This window comes from Eupeodes corollae, chromosome 1, assembly GCF_945859685.1.
Source record: "Eupeodes corollae chromosome 1, idEupCoro1.1, whole genome shotgun sequence".
NCBI classification, from domain to species: domain Eukaryota; kingdom Metazoa; phylum Arthropoda; class Insecta; order Diptera; family Syrphidae; genus Eupeodes; species Eupeodes corollae.
Genome location: NC_079147.1, coordinates 7469142 through 7492574, shown reverse-complemented (window position 1 = coordinate 7492574; position 23433 = coordinate 7469142). Strand labels below are relative to the sequence as shown.

General features: G+C 34.5%; 1 protein-coding gene across 1 annotated transcript; it reads right to left on the bottom strand.

Moving 5' to 3' along the window:
* Positions 1-676: 676 nt before the first annotated feature.
* Positions 677-23317, bottom strand: LOC129940759 (alkaline phosphatase). The gene is made up of 6 exons (XM_056049211.1): positions 22965-23317; positions 22578-22900; positions 22090-22282; positions 1731-2065; positions 1179-1667; positions 677-1110 (listed from the first exon to the last, which is right to left on the bottom strand). Exons 1-6 carry the CDS (start codon positions 23068-23070, stop codon positions 925-927), a joined length of 1632 nt encoding a protein of 543 aa, XP_055905186.1. The 5' UTR covers positions 23071-23317; the 3' UTR covers positions 677-924.
* Between the last annotated feature and the right edge of the window lie 116 nt (positions 23318-23433).

The window sequence follows — 23433 nt, the reverse complement described above, 5'->3', positions numbered from 1 at the left end:
TTATAAAAGACAAAATATTAATTGAAAAAAATATTTTTTGAAAAACCTTCATCGACTCTTATAAATCAAAAATATTTAAAAGTGTTCTTCCCTTCTAGCACGGTTTTTACTATTACCAGCTTCATAAATAAGTGAAAGTATTATTAAAACAAATTACAAGAAAAAGTATATAAAATCATTTCATCTTTATAGGTACATACATATAAGAGTACCTAAGTACTATAACCCAAGCCTATTTATTTCCTCCTTAACCTTTATCATTTTCCTTGAACATTTGTGGCTTCCTATACCTACACATAAATATACACATAATTACTTTATCTTACCATTTTGCTGTATAATATACAAAAAAGATACATATATATGTACGTAAGGAATCTGTATTCCAAATATGTACGCACCAAATATCATCAACGAAAACTTAAGTCCTTACCAATAACCATCATTGCCAACCCATCTAAAGCCCCATTCAACCGAGTTTCCATCTAATTAATTAATTTAAGTTGACAGTTTCATTGATTTCATTGAGAAATGGTATACAGCTAGAGTTCCTGAGAGGACTTCCTATGAGCGCAATTTTCCGTAACCAATCACTGGAAGAAATTAATAGTCCTTTTGATAAAACCACAAAAACAAAAAACAAAACCCAAAAACCAAAACAAAAACACTTTAGGCACTCGGTTGTCCTTTTTCGTTAAAAAAGAAATATCTTTTTGTATTTCCCTTTATTTTTGTTTGTTTGATTGTTTGTTTGCTTGTTTGTTTGTTTACATATATATTTGTCTTTCTTAAACCGATTTGTGACTGGGGAATGAAGAACGCCATACATCATCGTGAAAAATGCGAAATGTTACGACGACGACGATAATACACAGAAAAATAAATAAATTATCCTTAAAGTCAAAGAAAAGCCTCCTTGGTGCTCTAATTTTTTGTACATGCAGTCATCTTTTCGCCCAAGCAGGCCACATAAGCCATTGCGTGTGGGATATAATGTTGTTCGTAGACTCCAGTGAAGAGATGTGCCTGGGGACCACTCGCAAACACGCCCACATCGTCACCCCCATGGGTCTCCGAATCCAAGGGAACTGTCGCAGGAAACCTGAAGTTCTATGGAAATTCCAACAAAAAGAAGTTTTAATAATCCAATGTGGCACAAATCAAATTAGTTATCCTACCTTATCTCTCATATTTGTCTGTAGAAGGTTTCGCCGGCGCCCCTCAGCCATATGGCTTTCGAATCCCGGTCCGTTTGCATAGCTCAGCGTTGCATAGGGAATTTCGTCAGTGCCCAACTGCCCGTTGCTAATGCCAAAGATGTCGTTCTTTCGACTCGAATAGCCCGCCACTGACATCGTGTGCGAATGATCCGACGTTACAACAATCAAGGTGTCCGCTTCACTAGTCCGCTTGCGGGCTAAATCAATGGCCTTATGGAATTCAATTGTCTCGTCTAAGGCTCGAACGGCTTCGGTGTCATGGTGGGCATGATCGATACGACCACCCTCCACGAACAGGAAATAACCACGATTTTGAGCTTCCAGGACGTCCATTGCCTTGTCAACCATCTCAGCAAGACTAGGAATAGTCTCATTATCAGCATCCACATGGAATGGAATATGAGATGTGGCAAAAAGCCCCATCATAAATTCAACGTCCTTCGGGACCTATGACATATGATTTTGATTAAAAAAGAAGGTAATATTAAAATGAAAACAATGGAAACCTACAGCGGACAATTCTTCTTTAGTCTGCACAAAAGCCGATGCACCATTATGAATGCTCTTCCATTTGTCAATCAAATTCTGATTGTCCTGACGTTTCCCTTCTCCACCCAAGATGTCCTTTTCTCCTTTCGGCAGAAATTGCTCCCTTCCTCCGCCCATGATTACATTTAAATTGCGCCCCACCGTGCCATATATCAATTGCTGTGCTATGTCAAGGCATTGTTCGGGATCTTCGCCATCTTTCAGAATTTCTCCATCGTTTTCCCAGTTACGATTTGCCGTGTGAGCATATACACCCGCCGGAGAAGCGTGTGTCACAGTGGTGGTGGTAACAAGGCCTGGAAATAAACGGAAAGGGAAAGACAAAAAGATAAAATAAAAATGGAAAAACATAAAACGTTAAATTGTTCATCATGCAATAAAAATTGAAAAACATTTTTATTGAAGATAAAAAGTATCAAAAGAGGGTATTGCTTTTATATATACAAGTTGTAGGTAATTTATACATTTCAATTGAATTCAACACAAAGTACTTCAAAAATAAATAATTGTACTTTTTTATGGTGTTTGTAAAAAATTATAATGAAATCATAATATAAACATAAAATTTAGTGGACCGGCACCCGCACTTATTTTTTTGTAGAGCCAGACGTCTTTTTGAAGATTTGTATGATTGAACATTGAATTTAAGCTCTGAATTGTAACAATTAGGTTTTCTTTTGCTGGATTTTCCTCTAAAAGAAAGAAAATTTATATTTTTAAAGAATTCCTATTCTTCTGTTATAGATTTTTCTTTGATATGGGAATTTGCTTCAGTGGAAATGATCCAACACGTAGTAATTAATTCACATGAAGTTGTTTCCAGCTAAGGATAAGGGCACACAATTTTAAAGAACCTATTATCAAGGGTTTGAAAATTTGCTAAAGTTAAAAAAAACACGTACAATTTAAAAAATGCATGAAATCTTTATTTGAATCAATAGTACATTCCATACTTTTTATAGTTTGAAGTTTATTTCATGCTTATGTTGACCTTGACAGCGCCTTAAATGGTCCAACCCCTTTAGTCCACCGAACCATTCCTGTGTGCGAGTACTGTTGTCAGGAATGGAAGGGACCTACAATTTTAGGCCGAATCCGAACGGCTAGTTTTAAGAAAGCACTTTTTCATGACAAGAATTACTCTTGAAGGATTTGTCAATTCCTCGCAAGAGGCAATACCCGCGACAATTAATTATTTTTAAATTCAGGTGGCACAGGCAGGGATTGAACCCAAGACCCCTTGCATGACAGTCCAACGCACTAACCATCATGCCACGGGTACTGTCAGCCCATTAACCACACCAAATTGTGATTTTTTCTCGATATTGGTAGCTCTTGCAATGTCTTTTGGCTGATATTCACCCCAAAATTGACGATTCTGCTTATTTACGTACCCATTGAGCCGAAAATGAGCTTCGTCGCTGAACACAGTTTTTGGTAAAAAAGTGGATCTTCGGCTAACTTTCCAAGAGCAAATTCACCAAAAATATTACGTTGCAGTAGGGCGTTTGGCTTTAGTTATTGCACCAGCTGTATTTTGAAAGGCATCACACCTAAATCCTTTCGCAAAATTTTCCACGTCGTTGTTGACTAACAGTGGCCCAATTGCTGCGAACGGCGACGAATCGATAATTGATGGTCATCATTAACACTGGCCGATACAGCTGCGATATTTTCTTCAGTTCGCATTCTTCGTAATCGTGTTGGTGGTTTAATGTCCCACTATGTAAATTTGGTGCGAAATTAAGTCACAATATCCTGAATAGCCGCTTCAGTAGGTCGATTAAACTGACCATAAAATGGAAGAAGCGCACGCATTTTGATAATAAAATTCTATAATTTGCAAGCGTTGTTTGTTTGCAAGACGATTAATGGCATTTTTAATAAAAGTCTTGTAGTTTCTATTTTGTTTTGGACTGTATAACGACGACGGCGAATGGAATTCCGCTGTCTGGCAGAATGATCCATTCAACATAGATGACGAAAGCCAACATTCCTATCTTCCCGACTTAGACAAAGTAAAGATTGCCATATCCAAGCTTAAGTCTAACAAAGCCGCTGGAGCAGATGACTTAAATGCCGAGCTTTTCAAAGCAGCTGGAGATAATTTGGTTGTATTTGTATTATGCAACAACTTATCTGTAAGGTATGGTCTTAAGAAAGCATGCCCCATGAATGAAACCTCAGTATAGTTTGCCCGAATCTGAAAAAAGGAGACCCTCAAAACCGCACCAACTATAGAGGAATCAGTCTACTTAACATCGCTTGCAAAATTTTCTTTGCCTTAATATGTGAACGTCTAAAGCCTATAGTCAACAACCTAATAGGTCCTAAGCAATGTGGTTTTAGAGCAAAAAAGTCCATAGTCGATCAAATATTCACATTACGTGAGATCATGCGGAAAAAAACCCGAATCAAATCGATACCCACCATCTTTTCATCGATTTCAAGGCCGCATATGACAGCATCTACAGAGACGAGGTGCACATAGCTATGTCTAGTTTTGGCATCGCTCCCAAACTCGTCCGTTTGTGCAGAATGAAAATGGTGAATTTGCGCTGATCCATAAAGGTTGGAAACAATTGAACAGAACCTTTCGATGTCATGCGAATTCCTTAACATCGACCTTGAAAGAACAGTACAGATTACTACAGGCACTATCTTTCTATAGTCTGTCCCATAACTGAAATATGCCGTTGACATTGACATAATCCGAAGAACTCAGCGTGCTGTCAACGGAGCTTTTGTGAGTATTGAGATAGAGGCGATAAAAATGGGTTTAGCGATTAATGAGGGCAAGAAACTACATACCACATTGACATCTCGGTCAAACCATCACTATCGGCAGACGAAACTTTGAGGTATTAGGCTCCGCTTCACATAAAACAAGACCAGCGCTGATGATAATACACAAACAATTACTCCTGCTAACCACTGTTTCTTTGGGCGAAAAAAGCAATTACGTCCTCTGTCAAGCAACCAAAGTTTCGCTGAATTAGGCCACCATCATCCCCTGCCTTCTATACGTAGCAGAAGCATGAAAAGTGAGAAAAGAGAGAAACGTTCTTGGCGTGATCTAAGGTCCCATATACATAGAAGGTGAGTAGAGGAGAAGATGAGATGACGAAGTGTACAGGCTGTACAGCCAGAAGGATAAAAGTCCAGCTACTGAGAGTGAGATGGCTAAGTCACGTAGAGCGCTGGGAAACCATTCCTCCGGACCGGAAAGTCTTCGAATCCACACCGTGGATCAGGTTGCGAGCCCGAGTGGAAAGTGACCTCCACCTACCTATGTACCGATTCAGATGTAAAAGTTTGTTTGGTGAGGCCCTAGTTCTCACCGGACTGTACTACCACCTTAAGTTAGTTTGCATTTTATCGGGTAATGCAATAAAAGTTTTAATCAACACTTTTGTAGTAAGTTTAATAACTTTAACGAGTTGTTCGAATTCTAAGCGATCCAATATCGTAATTGACATTTTTATTATTATTGATTAGATTACTAAACTAATATAATAACACTTCGAATTACAAATGAGCAGGGCCGGGAGAAAGCCCTGGGGCCTCCACAAAAGGGGGGCCTCACAATAGAGACTTCGGAAAATGTTTGTTACAAATTTCAAATAGGAAACATTAGTACCTAAACATCTTTTCCTTTGATATGTATTTTGTTTTGCTTTTTTAACTTTACCTTCTGCCTACAGCACTAATTACATACGAGTACATGATTACTTAATTATATTAATCTTAAGTAACAGAAATCATTGATCAATATTTGCTCACTCAAATCAGGCAATCAGTGAAATATTAGAATCCCAAATGGCACTAATAAGAAGCACTTCCAATTCCAATTCACTACCCATCTTGAGGGAGTACCCCAATAGCTAAATGGCTGAGTGGGGTGGTACTTGCCAGCAACCTCTGAAGTTGGGTATTCGATTGCGTGTCTCAACAATTTTTTTTTTTCAGTTCAACAAGACAGGCCGCGAGATAATTCCAACTCCGTTCGGAAACGATTCTTGCTTTGCTTTTCTCCAACTACGTGGAAAATATTTTGTTATGCGTGCAAATTGATGTCCCCTCAAAACAACAAACTCAGTGGAGAAGGTTTCAGTGACTAGTAGCATGCAACCGATCGTCTCTATGAACATGAGATTTCGAAAACTCATTTGGAATCAGTAATGAGTTTAGTGCAACGGGGAAAAGTCACAGGACGCATCGATCAAGAGCTAGCAAGAGACTCAACAAATCGAGTATTGACGAAAAATCCTGAGAATTATCGCTAGTACCTACCATTAAATTCTTTAAACGCGGGTAACAATAATTTGTGGCGAGGGGCCTCCGCTCCTTTATTGCCCCCAGGCCTCTCGACCTTTAAATTCGGTCCTGCAACTGAGTTTTGTCAGTCAATGTCAAATATTAAATGTCAAATGTCATTGTTATTAAGAGTAAAAGAAAATCCGGATGCTAAGTTCTATAAAATATAACATAGCAATATAAAATTTTGTTTTAAAATTCCTCTTAAAACACACAAAATTATTATTATGTTTGCAAAATAATCGATTTCAAAAAGGTTGAAAAGAATTCTTCATTAACTATACCACGAATTTAGGATTTTCTTCATCGAGCCTTTAATACAAACACAAAGTATTGTGAAACTTTAACACAAAAGTATCTATTTGTTTCATTCATACAAAACTTCTGACAAACCTATTTCAAATTATCTGATTTAGATAATTCCATTGAATTGAGTTATGTTTGTTTCGAAACAAAATGTTCTTTTTAGCTGACGTTACAAAAACGATGATTTTTTTTTATAAACATAAACATTTTACCTCGCTTTGATCTATTAATTAAATTAAGGCCAATGTTATAGGATTTCCCTATCAAAATGATATCTTTATTTTACTTCTGATCTTAGAATCTAATAGACTTCTGTATTGCAACTGTGCCTCCTCTAGTATATCAATGAGAAATGCAAATGATTTATTTTTTAAATTTATCTCCGAATAATTTGTCCTTATACAAAATCATCACCGATTAATTTGATTAAATAAATGAAAACAAAAATAAAATTTCAACAAATCAAATCATCAACAAAAATGATTTGAATCAAACTTTTTCCTATTTTGTGCGTTTGAGATAAGGAATCTTGGAGAAGAGGGGATGAGTTTTGATGTATCTATGTAGGTATTTTCCCTTGCTATAAAAATCCAGTGAATTTATATGTTTTTTTTTGGGAAATTCTATTCCAAAGTTTTACAACCAAACGTCTTGGGGATCATAAAGAATGTTCTCATAAAAATTCGAACTTTTACATCTTGTCGTACAACAAGAAAAATCAATAAAACACACTATAACAGTTCAGAATAAATATATAAAGACTGCCATTTACATATGTATATGGGAATGTATATATTTACAAACTTAGATACATATATATGGGTATAAATTACTGTTATTTTATTATGTGTGAAAGTTGAATGGAATTTTCGAAGTTTTTAAACTAAACCACAATATAGCTTCAGGGCTTAGTTTGACACATTTTCATGAAAGTTATTTAGGATAAGAACCTATGTTTATAGAACTTTTGTCTTCTTCAAGATATAAATTATGTCTTATATCTACTGTACATATGTATGAAAATAAGATGCCTATAATTCAAATATATACATACCTACAATAAAAGTTATTCAAATATTGTAAATTTTAGGAATGATTTTTTGCTAGATCTGATGTTTAAGTATTATTTAAGTGTCATTTTCAATATGTTTAGATTTTACATTCATTGATAAGAGATTTAGATATGATTTGAATTATTTGTTGTGTCAATGTTCTTACAAGATAGATATATTATTTTTAGCAAAAGAATAGGAGCTTTTCCAACTTTTGGTTTATGGGTTGTTTCACTACGCAACACTACGTCATCATCAGTTCCTACGCTCGTTTCCAATGGCACTCCTTTCGTAAGTTCGATTGATAAAGCCAATTTGCTTGCAACAAACTTTGATATTTGATGCTTCCAATGAGTGACATGACTCATGCTGTACTTGAAAGCGTATGTTATGCCATGGAACCAATCTTCATTCGCACATATACAGTTGATAGAGTACTCAAAGATCTTGAACAAAAATACTCCATTTAAAAAGCTTGGAATCTTTCGTACGTTTCACTCTCCAAAACCCGTTTTTTTACATTGTTGTATTTGTAATTTTGACAATTAGTCCATGAATAGATGTGAAAACAAGCAAGAAAAAGAGGCTGGGATGCGACCCACACTGATAACTTCCCATCCCGTCTGTCGATTTGTCTTGCTTAAAAGTTTGCCTATATAAATTTTTACCAAATTTGCGTACTATTTTTAATTTTATTTTTTATGAAAAAACAGACTGTTGGATTTTTATATAAAAATTGCTGAATATCGAAAACAATATTTTCTCTGAAATAAAATAAGTTTGAAGCCAATATTTTTAATTTTTGAAAAAAATTTGAGTCGAAAGTAAATTTTTACCAAGTTTTAGTATTGTTTTTTTTATAGTTTTATTTTTTGTCAATTCGAATTTTTTTAAAAATTTTATCGGATGTTGAAAACAATATTTCTTATAAGATAAAACTAGTTTGAAGCCAATATGAAAAGATATTTGAGTCGAAAACCAATTTTTACCAACCTTTGTTAATTTTTTTTTAGGTTTTTAATTTTTTGTACAAAAACAAATTTTTTTCAAAATTTTACTGAATGTTAACAACAATAGTTTTTGAAAGATGAAAGTAGGTTAAAGCCAATATCTTTAATTTTTGAAAAGATATTTGAGTCGAAAATCAATTTTTACCAACTTATATATATTTTTTTTAGTTTTTTATTTTTTGTAAAAAATCGTATATTCGATTTTTTTCAAAATATGTCCTAATGTTGAAAACAATATTTCCTATAAGTAAAAATTAGTTTAAAGCTATTTTTGTAAAAAAAACTATCAATTCGATTTTTTTCAAAATTTTACCGAATGTTGACAACAGATATTTGAGTTGAAAATCAATTTTAACCAACTTTTATTAATTTTTGTTTAGGTTTTCGATTTTTCTAAACATTTTCAGAATGTTGAAAACAATATTTCTTATAAGATAAAATAAGCTTGAAGCCTAAATTTCAAGTTTTTGAAAAGATATTTGAATCGATATTCAATTTTTACCAACTTTGAGAAATGTTTTTTTTAGATTTTTATTTTTTATAAAAAAAACTGTCAATTCGATTTTCCTCAAAATTTTGTCAAATGTCAAAAACATTATTCTTCGTTGCAGAAAATTGTTTTGGAGATGAAAACATATTTTAGTCGTAAAATTTTGGAGGTGAAACAATTTTTTAGCTTTTTTGATTTATAAAAAAAACGTTAAATGGATTTTTTTCAAAAATATAAATCTTTGATATCACTTTACAATATATTATATAAAATTTAATTCAAGTCTCTAGAGATTTTGGTTCGTAAGATATTTTGAGTTAACCAAAATCTTCACCTTTTTTTTCAAACTGCTATGTGAAAAAACCACCCACGCAATTTTCTTGAGAGCCCTTTCTGCATCTTTCTGCCTTTTTATCAGTATAACAAAATTTATTTGAAATCAATATCTCTTCTGGTTCTTGAGCTATGGACAACGAAAAAAACGTCGCGAACGTACGAACGTACGTACACACGCACGCACAGACATTTTTTCTAAAAATCTTTTATTTCGACTCTAGGGACCTTGAAACGTCGAGAAATGTCAAAATTTTCAATTTCAATAACTTCCTATGGGAAGTTAAAAAACTATTCCTTGGGCGGCACTTTGCAAAGCAAAAACAAAATGGGGAGGTTAATAAGTTTTTTTTCAGATTTTCTTTTTACTTTTTCGATGAAAAAGTCAGTTTTTAACTTTAATTTGCAGTCATTTTGTTGATAGCGAACCAATGTGCATTTTTGTAATTTCGGATTATTGTATCAAAGATGCGTTCGAAAAACCATCAAGTTAAGGGTGCGAACGCAATTTATTGAATTCAAATATTTTTTTTTGCAAGTTATTAAAATCTGTATAAATTTAATTAATCCAAGTAATTTTTATAGTTTGTTTTTAATGATTTAAGGTTGCAACTATTTTTCAATTCCATTTTGATATATAAATATTAAATTTAAAAAAAGGGTTATAATTGAAAAATACTTCATCCATAACATTCTTGATTGATGGAAGCATACATGTATTTGCTATCAAAAAAATTATGCTTCAAAGGAACACCAATATTAAAAAAAAAAAAATCTGAACGATTATAGCGAACTTGTTTAACAAATGCAATAAATACATGTTTATCAAAAAATGAAAACGTCAAATAATCGTTTTGAATTCATGCACAACTCATTCAATAGACCATGTAATGGACATGAATTTTCGGTTAACGGAAATTACGTCAGAAGAAATTACGCTAGAATCAGAATTTTTTGTTGAAAATAAGCCAGAAAAATTGGAAATTGTGCCAGACAGAAATGAAAAAAAAACAGACACCAAAATGGAAATTAGGACAGAAAACCAATTGATATATTCTGGCCTAATTTCCTAATATCAATTTGGAAAAAAAGCCAGAAAATGTGGCCATGGCGTTGCGGACGCGGCTCGGGCCGGCGCGGTTACGGCGCCGCGGCGTGGCTGACACGCAAAAAATTTTATTTCTGGCTTTTTTTCCAAATATTTTTTTTTGCCAGAAAATTTTAAGGAAAAAATGTCTGAAATTCCGAAATTTTGCAAGAAAAATTTGGCATTTTTTCCTAGTATGATGGCATTTTTTTCAAAAAAAAAAAATCTGGTGTAATTTCTTCTGGCGTAATTTCCGGGAGCCGAATTTTCATTCATTCCTTAAAAATGTTTAGTTACCAAAGTTCAAGTTTACTTATTATTGTTTGAAGGGTATGTTTAATAAAAATGCTGCTAATAATGAAAACAAATTAATGAGTTTTACGTATATGTTTTTGCTTTTCTTAATACAATAAATACTACCGTAGATTACTTTTTATAAACGCAGAACATAGAAGAAAATATAGATAAACAATAGTTTTCAAATATAAAGCAGAGGTTAGCGTAGACAAATATTTTTGAGAAAGCCAATAATATTTAAGGTATGTTCATTAAAGAGATTTCCGCTTCAGCTAAACTTCATCAACTTTTTAGAAAAAAATTTAGCACTTATTGCAGGTGATTATTGGGAGTTCGGTTTCCCCATATTGGAATACAAAAAAGCATTTAAATCTATTTATTTCACTCATTTAGTTGGTATTGTGTGTAACCATATTGCCTATTTCTATTCCTTAAAGATGCTTGACACAAAGGAACTTATTTTTAAAACATGGTTCCCTCGAATTTTTATTCCAAATTCTAACTACAAACAACATTCTAACTCTAACACAATCGCTCAAAAAGAAATTTTCAGGAATATTTTTGCAACAAACAAAACTAAAATTTGGTCTTGCAATTACCAAACTGCTTAAATGATGAAAGTACTAATCTAATGGAACTTCGCAAGTATGCGCTTATATATGTATTTGGTCAATCTTATTTTATTTAATATACATTTGCAACATTTATTTGGATTGAAATTAAAAAGCTATACTACTGCGTAAGCTTTTCCATCTGTCCTATTTCATTTATTACGTATTTTTATATACTAACACAGTAAGATAAATCTTATAAAATAGTGCAAGTTTGTGAATAATACAATACATGGAATATAAAAAAAAATTATTGTACATGTTTAGTAATTTATTATGGAAAAGGATAATATAATATTAATAATAAATAGATGTAAACCTAGATGGCAAGAAATAGATTAGGAAATTGAAGCTTAGAAAGAAAGAGATAGAAAAAAAAAGATAGACTATAAAAGGTTAAGTTAGTTGCTTTGTTGTTTTAAAAATTCCATTAGTTCCTTGTGAAAATGATTGATGCTACTTATTTTTCTCAGAGAAGATGGGAGTGAGTTCCAGAGTCGGATGGCGGCGATGAAGAATTGTCGTTCAGATGTCAGGCAGTTGAATCTAGGGAGTATTAAATAGATCGCACGGTTTGATTCCGCGAAGCGAAGAATCTCGAAAAGATAATTTGGTTCGCGTGATTGAATTATATTATAAAGCATTTTAAGGGTTCGAAATTGAAGGAAATTTTCAAATGACATATCAAGAAGGCTCATACTCAAGTGCGAAACATGATCATATTTTCTAAGTCCGTAGATATAACGAATGGTGCTATTGAAAGCGACTTTTAGTTTTTGTTTACAAAACGAATCACAGTTTAGGAAAATTTCACAACCCTGAGTAAGTACGGGTATTATTAGGGTTTTTGCCAGCATAAATCGTGTATTTATTGGGGTGTATTGTTGGAAAGTCCAAAGAGTGCGGAGAACTCCATAAGTTTTCCCGACAATAGAGTAAATATGATTGTTCCATGTTAGCGTTCGGTTAAAGATCATTTCTAAATTCTTAGCTGTGCTTACGAATTCTAGTGCAATGTTGTTTAATGTAATTGATGGGAAGTAGGTTAAATCCAAGGGTTTTTTCGAAATTACCAAACATTTGCATTTATTTGGATTGAGACTTAAGCCGTTGCTATTTGACCAACCAAAAATCAAACCAAGCTCCTCATTAATTGTAAATACGCAATTCTCAATTAGGCCGAGTGAACAGCTTTTGTATATTTGGATGTCATCGTCATAAAAGTGCCTAGATGATTGTGAAATGATGGACGCGATTTCATTTATATATAGGGAGAAGAGGAGTGGTGCCAGTATGGATCCTTGGGGAACACCTCGGGGAACAGGAAGGAAACTTGAATAATTACCAGCAAGATACACAGCTTGCATTCTGCCACCTAAGTAGGATGCAATTAGTTTGATTACATCAGAAGACAGATTGAAGGAGAACTGTAGTTTTCTTAGAAGAAGAGAATGATTGAACATGTCAAAGGCTTTCGAAAAGTCTAGAAGGACCAAAAAGGTAACATCGTTGTCGTCAAGACTTTTCCTGATATCCTCGACCACTTTCATAAGCGCAGTAGTGCAACTGTGTTTGGGTCGAAATCCCGACTGAATGTCAACTAACAGTTTATTCGTCATAATATACTCGTTTAATTGTTTTTGCATTACTCTTTCGCAAACTTTAGAAAGAAAGGGGAGAATAGAGATCGGTCTGAATTCATTACATACTGCATTTTTAGGAATGGGTATAATTTTGGCCAATTTCCATTGACTTGCAAAGATACCGGTGGTAAGAACACTGTTGAGGATGTGTGTAACGAAAGGTAGCAGATATGGCACTATGGCTTTAAGAAACATGGGATTAATTTCATCAACTCCGACTGCATTTGATTTCACTGAAAGAATGCATTCCAAAACATCAAGATCGCTTACACCAGAAAAACAGAATGATGAGCGTGAAGGGGAAACAGCTGGAAACTCATTATCAACCAGTAGTGGGATAGAAAGAGGATTAAGGAATTTTTGATTCAATTCATCACTGTCAATATTAGGTTGAGATTGAGGTTTTTGTTTCCCAAGTCCAAGCTCACGTAAATTTTTCCAAAGCTTCTTACCATCGGTTTTAGTTTGGAGGTGACTTGCAAAATGATGTTTTTTTTGCTGTTCTTATCTCTAAGACCACTCTATCACGCAATGCTTTATAGACTTCCTGAAATTCAATAACCCCAGTACGAACCCATCGCCTATATGCTTGGTCACGTTGATTAATAAGATCTTTAAGAGAAAGAGACCATCTGTCCTATTCTACTGGTCTCTTTCCGAGTGGATGGAAAACTGCATTTGTAAAGCCTGTCTCTAAAAAAAGACGAATCGTCGTCCCCCTCTAACTATCGTCCAAGCGCACTTACGTCCCTTTTTTCCAAGGCAATGGAAACGCTGATCAATTTTCAGCTTAAGAAGTATCTTGAAGAACGGAAGCTTCTTAATGACCGACAGTATGGCTTTCGTTACAATGGGTCCTCTGGTGATCTCATGGTTCATCTCACCGAACAGTGGAACAAATCTTTACATCGTTTTGGAGAAAGTAAGATTATTGCACTTGATATTTCAAAGGCATTTGGTAGAGTTTGGCATCAAGCTCTCTTATCGAAAATGTGGGCTTTTGGTATTGATTAATCTCTTCTTTGTAGGGTTAGAAATTACCTTTCCGACCGTTCAATTTAAGAAGTATTGGACGGGTTCAAATCTGATATCCACAAAATAAACGCTGGTATGCCCCAGGGCTCCGTTTTGTCTCCAACTCTCTTCCTTATATTCATAAATGATCTTTTGTCTGAAACTTCTAACCCACTACATTGTCATGCTGAAGACAATACCCTCTGCTTTTCATATTCGTGTTTAGATTCTCATCCTTGTTCATCGGATGTGGACTACCAACGGCAGCGTATAATAATCTCATTAAATTCTGATCTTGACAGCATTGTTCAATGGAGATTCAAAAACCGTGTTTAACGCTGTCTACTGTCACAAAAGCGTAACCCTCCCCCAATGGCACTATCCATGAGTGGTACTTGCATCGAGGAGATTGAACAATTATCAGTCCTAGGTATGTGCATCACAAACCACTTGTTGTGGAGTGGTCACATATTTGACATCGCCAAAAATGCTGCTAAGTGTTTAGGTTTTCTCCGACGATGCATGAAGTTTTTTACCCCTTCTGATCTGGCTATAACTTACAAAGCTTTTATTCGTCCTAAACTCGAGTATAACTCTCATATTTGTGCTGGAGCCCCAATAACGTACCTGAGTCGTCTGATATAATTAAATAAGGAGCTCTAAAAATATATAATGATGTCTCTCTGAGACATTTGCTTCTCTTGAACACCGCTGCAAGGTCTCATGCCTGTCATTAATCCTTTACCAATAGCGATAGAAATATTCATAGAAAATAAATTTAATTTAATTTAAAGAACTTCGAGGACTTCTACATTATCTTTAAACAAGTCCGACAATTCAAAATCTAAAAAAATATTCATTAAAAACTCAAGCAAAATACTTTCCAAAAAATTAAATGGTTACAATTTCATCTAAAGCAAGTTGTAAAGACAATTGTATCTACTTTAATTTAAGTTTTGATGTCGTATCTGCTTTGTATGTGCTTTAAATCAATACCGTTAAATGGGAAGTAAGTACTTCTATACTTATTATTTTAACAAAAGTTAGCACATTTAAATTATTATGTCAACAAATCCTCCAACCTATGAAACAATATAAAACAGTAAGAGTTTAACATGTCATGTATATGTCGGCCTTGTCACATTAACTCCTAATAATTTCAGGGTCATTTTGAACTCATCAACTTAATTATTATTCCACTAATGTTTTACCTGAAAAAAACACACAAAAACCAAACGGAAGGAAGTAGGTCTACATAACGAAAATTGGCGTACACATAATGTTTTATTAACAATAAATTAATTCTGCCATTACTCGTATAAGAACATTAAAAACAAACATTCATATCACGTACATTACTTACGCAAGTTGTTGACATTTCTACCTACTTTATTTTTAGTTTGCCAATAATAAACATTTCATTTTCCAATTTCAGTTAATTCCGCAAAGTAATTTCCTATGAGATCAAAAAAAGAAAAATATTTTCCAATAATTAACTTTTTCTCCCTCCACTTGTATCTGTAAAATACGATTTTAACCAACAAATTGAATGTTGATATTTTCGGAAAAAAATATTTCAAACTAATTACCCCGAGTAATAATTGATTGTATTCACTTAAAACAGGGAATTGTTTAAAAGTGCAGTTTTATTTTTAAACTGTTCACTTATATTTAAACTTGTTAACTAAAATAAGTTTAATAGCCGATAACAATGTATGATGTATGTGGTATTGGGATAAATGTGACAATAACAGAATAAACAATTTTTTCTTTTTCAAGGTGATTTCACTTTTTAAACATTTGTGGCACATGACGTTGTGTCTGCAAAGTTTAAGTGGACTGTAAATGAAATATTGATTCGAGAACAGACAATTTTTATTCGAAAAAAAAAACAAAAATACTTTTCAATGAAAAATTTAACGTTATTGTGTGGTAAACTTCTCGTACAATTTTGTGAACGGTGAAGCTTTCAACAATGCAAACAAAACTGAACTTTTAAATACTTGTACTTTGTATAATAATGGATAACATTAGTAACAAATATAGAACCTGACTTTGTTTTACGGTTTTACTGGTAGTCTATTCCTAAAACTATAGAAAGTGGTTTAAAATTTTCTTTTTGTTCTGTTGATAGCACGTTTTTACAGACAATAACTGTAAGTGCAAAGAATATACATATATGAAAATCAGAGTTTTTTTTAACTTTTAAAGGGTTTTTGAATTGGCACGGGTAGATGTTGTTGCCCAGTAGCGGCCATTTTGACATGTTGACATCTGTCAAATCTTTGGTTTTCAATTCAGTTCCTTGGGCAAATCATCATGGCAAGTTTCACGATTGAACAGCACGTTCAAATGATAAAAGTTTATTATCAAAATAGGTGTTCGTTAACGCAAACGTTGCTCGAAATGCGCCCATTTTACGGTAGACGTGGTGGCTCTTCACAGCCGACTCTTAAACGTTTGCTCGCCAAATTTGACACAACCGGTTCAGTAAACAATCAGCCAACACCCGTACGTTCAAGGAACGCAAGATTGGCCAAAAACATCACTGCGGTCCATGAAAGTGTGCATAAAAAATAAAAACCTAAAAAAAGACATTACTAAAAGTTGATAAAATTCAATTTCGACTCAAATATCTTTTTAAAAATTTACGCAAGAAACGAATTCCACGGTTTTGCATTCATTGGAAAGGTCTCGGGCTCCGTGAGGTTTATAGATAAACTCCTTTTAGCTTCCCATAGAAAGCATTTTTAAGCGTATCAACGAACAAAAATCTAAGCGCAATGAATTACTATGCGTATCTTATGATGATTCATACACATGACGAGAATATCATTCTAAAGTGCCGTCGGGTATTCCAGCAATTCACTGTCGACATGTATGTCAAAGTCGAGACCGACCGTTTAGCGTTTATCCGATTCAATCAGGCAAAGCTACGATCTGAGTACTATATACACTTGAGTGAAGCTATTAATTCAGATTTTATAATGATCAGAAAATTGGACGCCTGACGATTCTCCCATCATCTTTTATCGGAAACCCACGCCACGCTCAAGACGCTATGACGTACGTGCGAAATTATGAAACTTCATGGCGCTAGATCGCTATGACATAATCGCCAGAGTATTTCAGCAAAAACTCAAGGTTATGATGGATGTGCTTACTTAGTATTGAGTTTTTGGTGACACACGTTGTTATACGTACTCGGTGGAATAGCAGAAGCGTGGGCTACCGCATGCTCGTATCCTAATTTGGTTGCTGAACAAATTATATTCAAATGAAGTGGATGACTTCATATCAGCTGAAATTCCTGATCCAGTCACTGATCCCCATCTACACGACTTTGTGACGACACAGAATGTACATGGACTCTGCGGTGCATTTAATCTATATTGCCCGCTGCTATTTTTAAAACACATGTGAATGGCCACCAATGCCAAACATATGGAGAAGCATGTGAACTATTGGGTTTGCTGGAGAACGATTCTCATTGGGATTTAACACTTGCGAATTTAGTTGTTTTATCAAATGTGAACCAAATTCGAACGTTGTTCGCAACTATCAAGACCACATGTTTCCCTTCACAAGCAAGTCAGTTATTTAACAAACACAAAGACGACATATTTGAAGATAACTTACATCGCTTGCGCATTCGAACTAATAATCCCGACATGCAAATAACCGATGAAATCTACGATGAAGGAATGATTCTGATTAAGAATCAATGCTTGACTATTGCAAACAAGCTACTGATTGAAGTAGGAATGATTGCGCCAAATCGTTCGATGGACGATGCATTCAACCAAGAATTAAATCGAGAGCTGCAATACAATGTTGATACATTGCAGACATTCGTTTGAAATAATGTGCCGTTGCTGAATGAATGCTGTAATTCCCAGTGGAACGCCTGCAGATGAATTGAATGCTTGTCATTCCACTTTTTTTGAACAACGTAAAAACATTATCGCTAAGCTTTAATATGAGAGTTCAACTTCAAAATGTTCAAAGTGCTGCAAAATTTTCCAAACAATTGCTAGCTGTTGGAAATGCAAAAGTGACAGTTGATGGGCCAAGGGGATTAATTACTCTTACCAAGGACTTTTGTCGACTCTCAATAAGCTCTTATTGAAAATGTTTACCCAAACATTAGTGAGAAATACCAGAATTATGCTTGGTTAAGTCAACGAGCAATTCTCACCGCAAAGAATAATGATGTACACGCACTGAATTTCATCATGTAATCAAAAATCGCTGGCTATTTGGTGACATACAAATCCGTTGGTTCCAAATCCCAAATTATCCAACGGAGTTTTTGAACTCTCTGGAGTTACCAGGATTTCCACCACATAACTTGGAACTCAACGTTGGTTCAGTTATTATAATATTGCGTAATTTGGATCCACCGCGTCTTTGCAAAACTTATGCCGAATTTGATTGAGGCAACCAATCAAACAACGGAACGTCGCAGGTAAAAATGTATGTATTCCTCGAATATTAATAATTCCGACTTCGGTTTGACTTCAAACGATTGAAATTTAAGGTTCGCCTTGTGTCGCAAGGCCAATCACTTAGTGTTTGCGGGATAAATTTAGAAAATCATTATTTTTCTTTTTTTTGACGCTGTGGATAGGCGAGCGCTTATCTACAAACTCTATGCACTGGGGATGTCTTCAACGTTTGGAAAAGTCTTAAAAAATCTGTACAACGAAACAAAGGCAGCTGTTTCGAATGGAGAGGAATTTTCGGAATGGTTTCAAACGGCATCAGGTGTTCGACAGGGCTGTACGCTGAGCCCTCTTCTATTCGAACTTTTTATACAAGATTTAACTGATTATATTTCTGAAGGAGTTGAGTTTACGGGGACCACTATAAAGGCTCTTTTCTACGCTGACGACATAGTACTTCTAGCAGCAGCACCACAAACGCTTCAGTTGATGATCAACCAACTATATAGGTACTGTACTACGTGGAAACTCCAAGTGAACCTTAACATAACGAAAATACTGGTCTTCAGAAATGAAGGTGGAAGAAATAGTCAGAATGAAAGATGGTTCTTTAATTCAATACCTATTGAGGTCATTAATGAGTTTAAATACCTACCTAAATACCTAGTTTTTTTTACAAAAAACTTAAGTATAGAAAAACATCTTAATGAAAAACTCTCTAAGGCCAAGAGTGCGATTGGAGCTACATGGAAAAAGTGTTTTGCCAACAAAAGTATTGCGCATAGCTGTAAGTTTCTCGTATTTGAAGCAGTGTCGGAATCAGTACTATTCTATGCATCGCAAGTATGGGGTTACAAACAAAATACGATTGCGTTGAAAAGTTGCTGAGATTTTTTATCAAAAGGATATTTCACCTGCCGTCCAACACACCAAACTACGTATGTGCATTAGAAACTGGTCTCTCACCACTCTTTATTCAGATGCTGAAAAGTCGCTAGACTATGTTATAAAAGATCTTCATATGAATGATGATAGACTTCCAAAGAAAGCAGCTTTGCACGTAATCAACCGAAGTCTCAGTTGGTATGAGGAATGGAAGGAGCTTACGCAATGGTGTGGTATCGAACTGAACCTGCATGTTGGAATTCTCAATGAATGGAGGTGTAAACTGTACAAGCTTATTGCCTTCGTTGACGAGAAGCTTAGGGAGAAGTAAATTGAAGATGCAGTCAGCTCTAACCACAGAATAATCTACACACAACTTTGTCATAATCTAGGCCCAAAAAACTACTTCAGAGATGAGAATTGTGTGGGAGAGATTTCAACGAAACTGAAACTGAACTTCTTCAACTAAATTATATGCCACACAGAGAGGATCTCCCAATCTTATGTAGTTTGTGTAACCTCAGGGAAGGTGAAGATTTTTTTCATTTCCTAGGGAAATGTCCGAAACTAGGCGATCCTTCTTCGGCTGCAACTTCTTAACTGATGCAGAAATGATAGCCTATCTAAATACAATGGAGGTGCAAAACCTGTTTATGTACTGCAAAATAGCACAAGCTTATCGAAACAGAATTCTTAATGAAATCTTTTGAACAAATTTATATTAATACAATTTTTTGATAATTAAAAAGCTTAGACACAAGGTGAATATGTTATAGTAATTCAATTAAAATGTTAATCTGGCAGACGGCATTGCCATGCTATACTTAATTATTTAATCATCATACTGTACATTATTTAAATTTGAAAATAAAATCACTTTACAGATATACGTTGCGTGTTTACGATTCTATCCACTTTGTTTTTGTTAACGTCAGAAAAGTTCAAAACTTCGATTCAGTATTTACTTTGGATTCACTTTTATTTTTTACTTAGAGAAGTTCAACTTAATTACAATTCATTTTTGTAATCGAAATGAATTTAATTACTTTTGTAAAAAGAAATACAATTATTCCTTTCAAATACAAAACAAAACTATAATTTTTCTTCATCTATTAATCCCCAAATGAAATGTTACAAAAAACGAAGCCATCTAGTGGCGAAACGGAGTTCGTCGGGTTTGCTAGTTTTTTTTTTAATTCCAATCAGAAATTTCTACAAAAATTAGTACGCAAATTTGGTGAAAATTGATCATCGGTTTATGATATTTCTCAAATTAATTTCATTCATCCAATTTGTAAAAATGTAAGAAATGCTAATAAAATTGGTAAAAATTTGTTTTTGAATAAAAATATAATTAATAAAACTAGATTTTCAAACTAAACTATTTTTTATTTGAAAAAGACTGTTGGTAATTTTAATTTTTTTAAGAATAATTCAACTAAAAACTTTTTTAACCTAACATATAAACCTACAAACTTTTAAGCAAGACAAATAGACAGATGATAAGTTATCAGTGTGGGTCGCATCCCAGACTCTGTTTTTTGTAATTCTGACGTGTGAAGTATCGTAAATTGTATAAATTATGAATTAAATTCATGACTATGCCATTTAAAAAGTTCCAAATTATGTTTTTTTTTTAATAAAAACCTGACAAAATTGAATAACCATTTCAAAACATGTTCCCGTCAATAAATAGTATAAACCTCTCTTTTCTGTAGCAAAAGATTTCAAGCCTTTGAACCTGCTGTTGCTGATAGTTTTACCTAAACATACAAACTTCTAATGAAATCCTAAAAAATTACTTTTATTTAATCCTTAGATTTTCACCCCAGTAGATCGGCCATTACATTAGAGGTAATGAATTTATTAACTATGCAAATACTGTCATGACTGTCCACTATCGAATAATTGTTCATTAACTCTCAAGGCTACACGGAACATTATCTCATTTAACAAAAAATATTTATCGTATCATAAGAAAAATTAAATATTTCTCACCATGACAGTTTTATATAGTTTGCAAATAAAGCCCACAACCCAATCCAATCATCAGCAAGGCACACATAGTCTGGTCTGAACTGGTATCGGTCACATTCAAATTATATACGAGTACGTACTACTTAGGTTTTGAACACTTTTCCGCGATAGTCCCCAATGTGCTTACAAATCAATTATTTAATCTAACAGCAATTATAAAATCCACTAAATGTACGATTGTCCCATATTGGATTATTTTTCATTCAAAACTGACCAAAAATGCAATTTTCTTATGGAAGAAAATTTAACCAAGAAAATAACGTCTCTATTTTGTATTTAAAATTGAACCGATTTTAAAGACTCCTAAGTTACAAACAAAGCTGAAATAAGAAAATCATTATCTACTGAGGGTTCATAATTAAAGATTGACTTTGTTTTCAGTAATTGAGGGTTATAGTTTCTAAGACAATGTACCATACACATTGGACTTTTGAAACACTTTGTTTTGAAGTCTTATTGCTATCGTTTCTACTTGATGATTAAAAAGGTTAAGGTTGCGGCACACATTTACAATTTCCATCCAAAATTTGATAGCTAAATTGACAGATATAACATTAAACGAGTTCTGGAATTTTATAGGTCAAAATGTTTCAAAAATATTCTACTTTTGTTTTTAAACAATTTTGTTTTGTTTTTCTTTTTTTCAATTTGTTTGACTATTCAAAATTTGGTAAATATTTGCCATCAAATACCCCCATGTACTCGTTTTCAGTTATTATCGCGCCTTTGTACGCGCCTCAGTACTGCAAGCTTCAACTACAATAATGTGCACAATAAAAGAGTTGACACTAACCTGTCGACAGTCCTCTGCTCTGCGCCCACTCTGCTATTGAAGGCACATGGTGGTCTGTGTTGTTCTGCGCCCGACAGTTATTTAAATCAACGGCGGCCGACACACCAATGGTCCCGTAATTGGCCTTCACACCGCCCAGATAAGCCGTCGCTGTGCACGCCGAGTCCGCCACTTGGGTATTCGCACAGTAAGTCTGCAACACAACAACAAAACAAAAATTATTAAAACCACAATAAACTCTATGAAATCTACAAATTGCTGCTCTGCATAGGAGTCTGCATTCTGGTCTTTTGACCACGCTACGCGGCATTGTTTTATGGTATATATGTATGTAGGTATCAACATTATGTATAGAGATAGTTAAAGCTTTGCCTTCATAAAGCCTGTCAAGTTTAACCGGGGCTAACGAGAACAACTGGGTGCTCCAGTTTTCTTTTTTTTATCTTTCAGTTGGTATAGCAACACTAGCAACACACTCGTAGTCGTACCTTGCTTAAGCCAATGTAGGGAAACTTCTCGAAGGACAACCGCTGCTCCTCTCCACCCATGTAGACTCGGGCCGCTGTTACAGTAGGAATGGACATTCCGTCGCCCAGGAACATTATCACATTCTTAGCCACGTTCATATTCAGTTCGTTCTTCTGCAGCTGATTACGGAGAATATCCTGAGCAGTTCCCCTCCAATAATCACTTTCCTCTTCGTCAGGATTGGGCGAGCGAAAACTAAGCAAAGGCATGGCACGTTTCTGAAGCCTTTGACTTGATCTCCGGTTGTTAAAGTTCAGTACTGGATGCATGCGATGTTCATTTTCTGTCAAGAGATGACATTGCTTGAAAAATACCTCCGTTTAAGGAATTTCATCCGGACAACATACCCAAATCATCGACTTCCGTGTAGGGGTTCGTTAAACCCGGTGCTGAAGACACACACGCCAGTCCAACGCACAATATAACCACGATACGCAAAATAACATTTATCATTTTCGATTAAAATTTTGAACAATGCAACTTGTGTAGAGATACCGATACCGCTACCGCGAGCGAGCGATAGACAGACAGACAAACCGACACCGCCAACCAGTACCTGGGTGCTGGGTTAAACTGATATAGGCTTTAGCAGCGTAAAGTGGTGATGAGGGTGCTTGTTGGATTTTTGTTTAATTGCAACTCATTTGCTTCGCCAATTGCCAATGAGAGTAAATTATCGACTGTTGCTCGCTGGTCCAGCGGCACTCGTATTTATAGCGTAATTTAATATTGCTTTTGGAAATACATATATTGTACTCGTACTCAATGAAACACAATTATTAAAATAAATCGTGAATTGTAAACTGATAGCTTGAT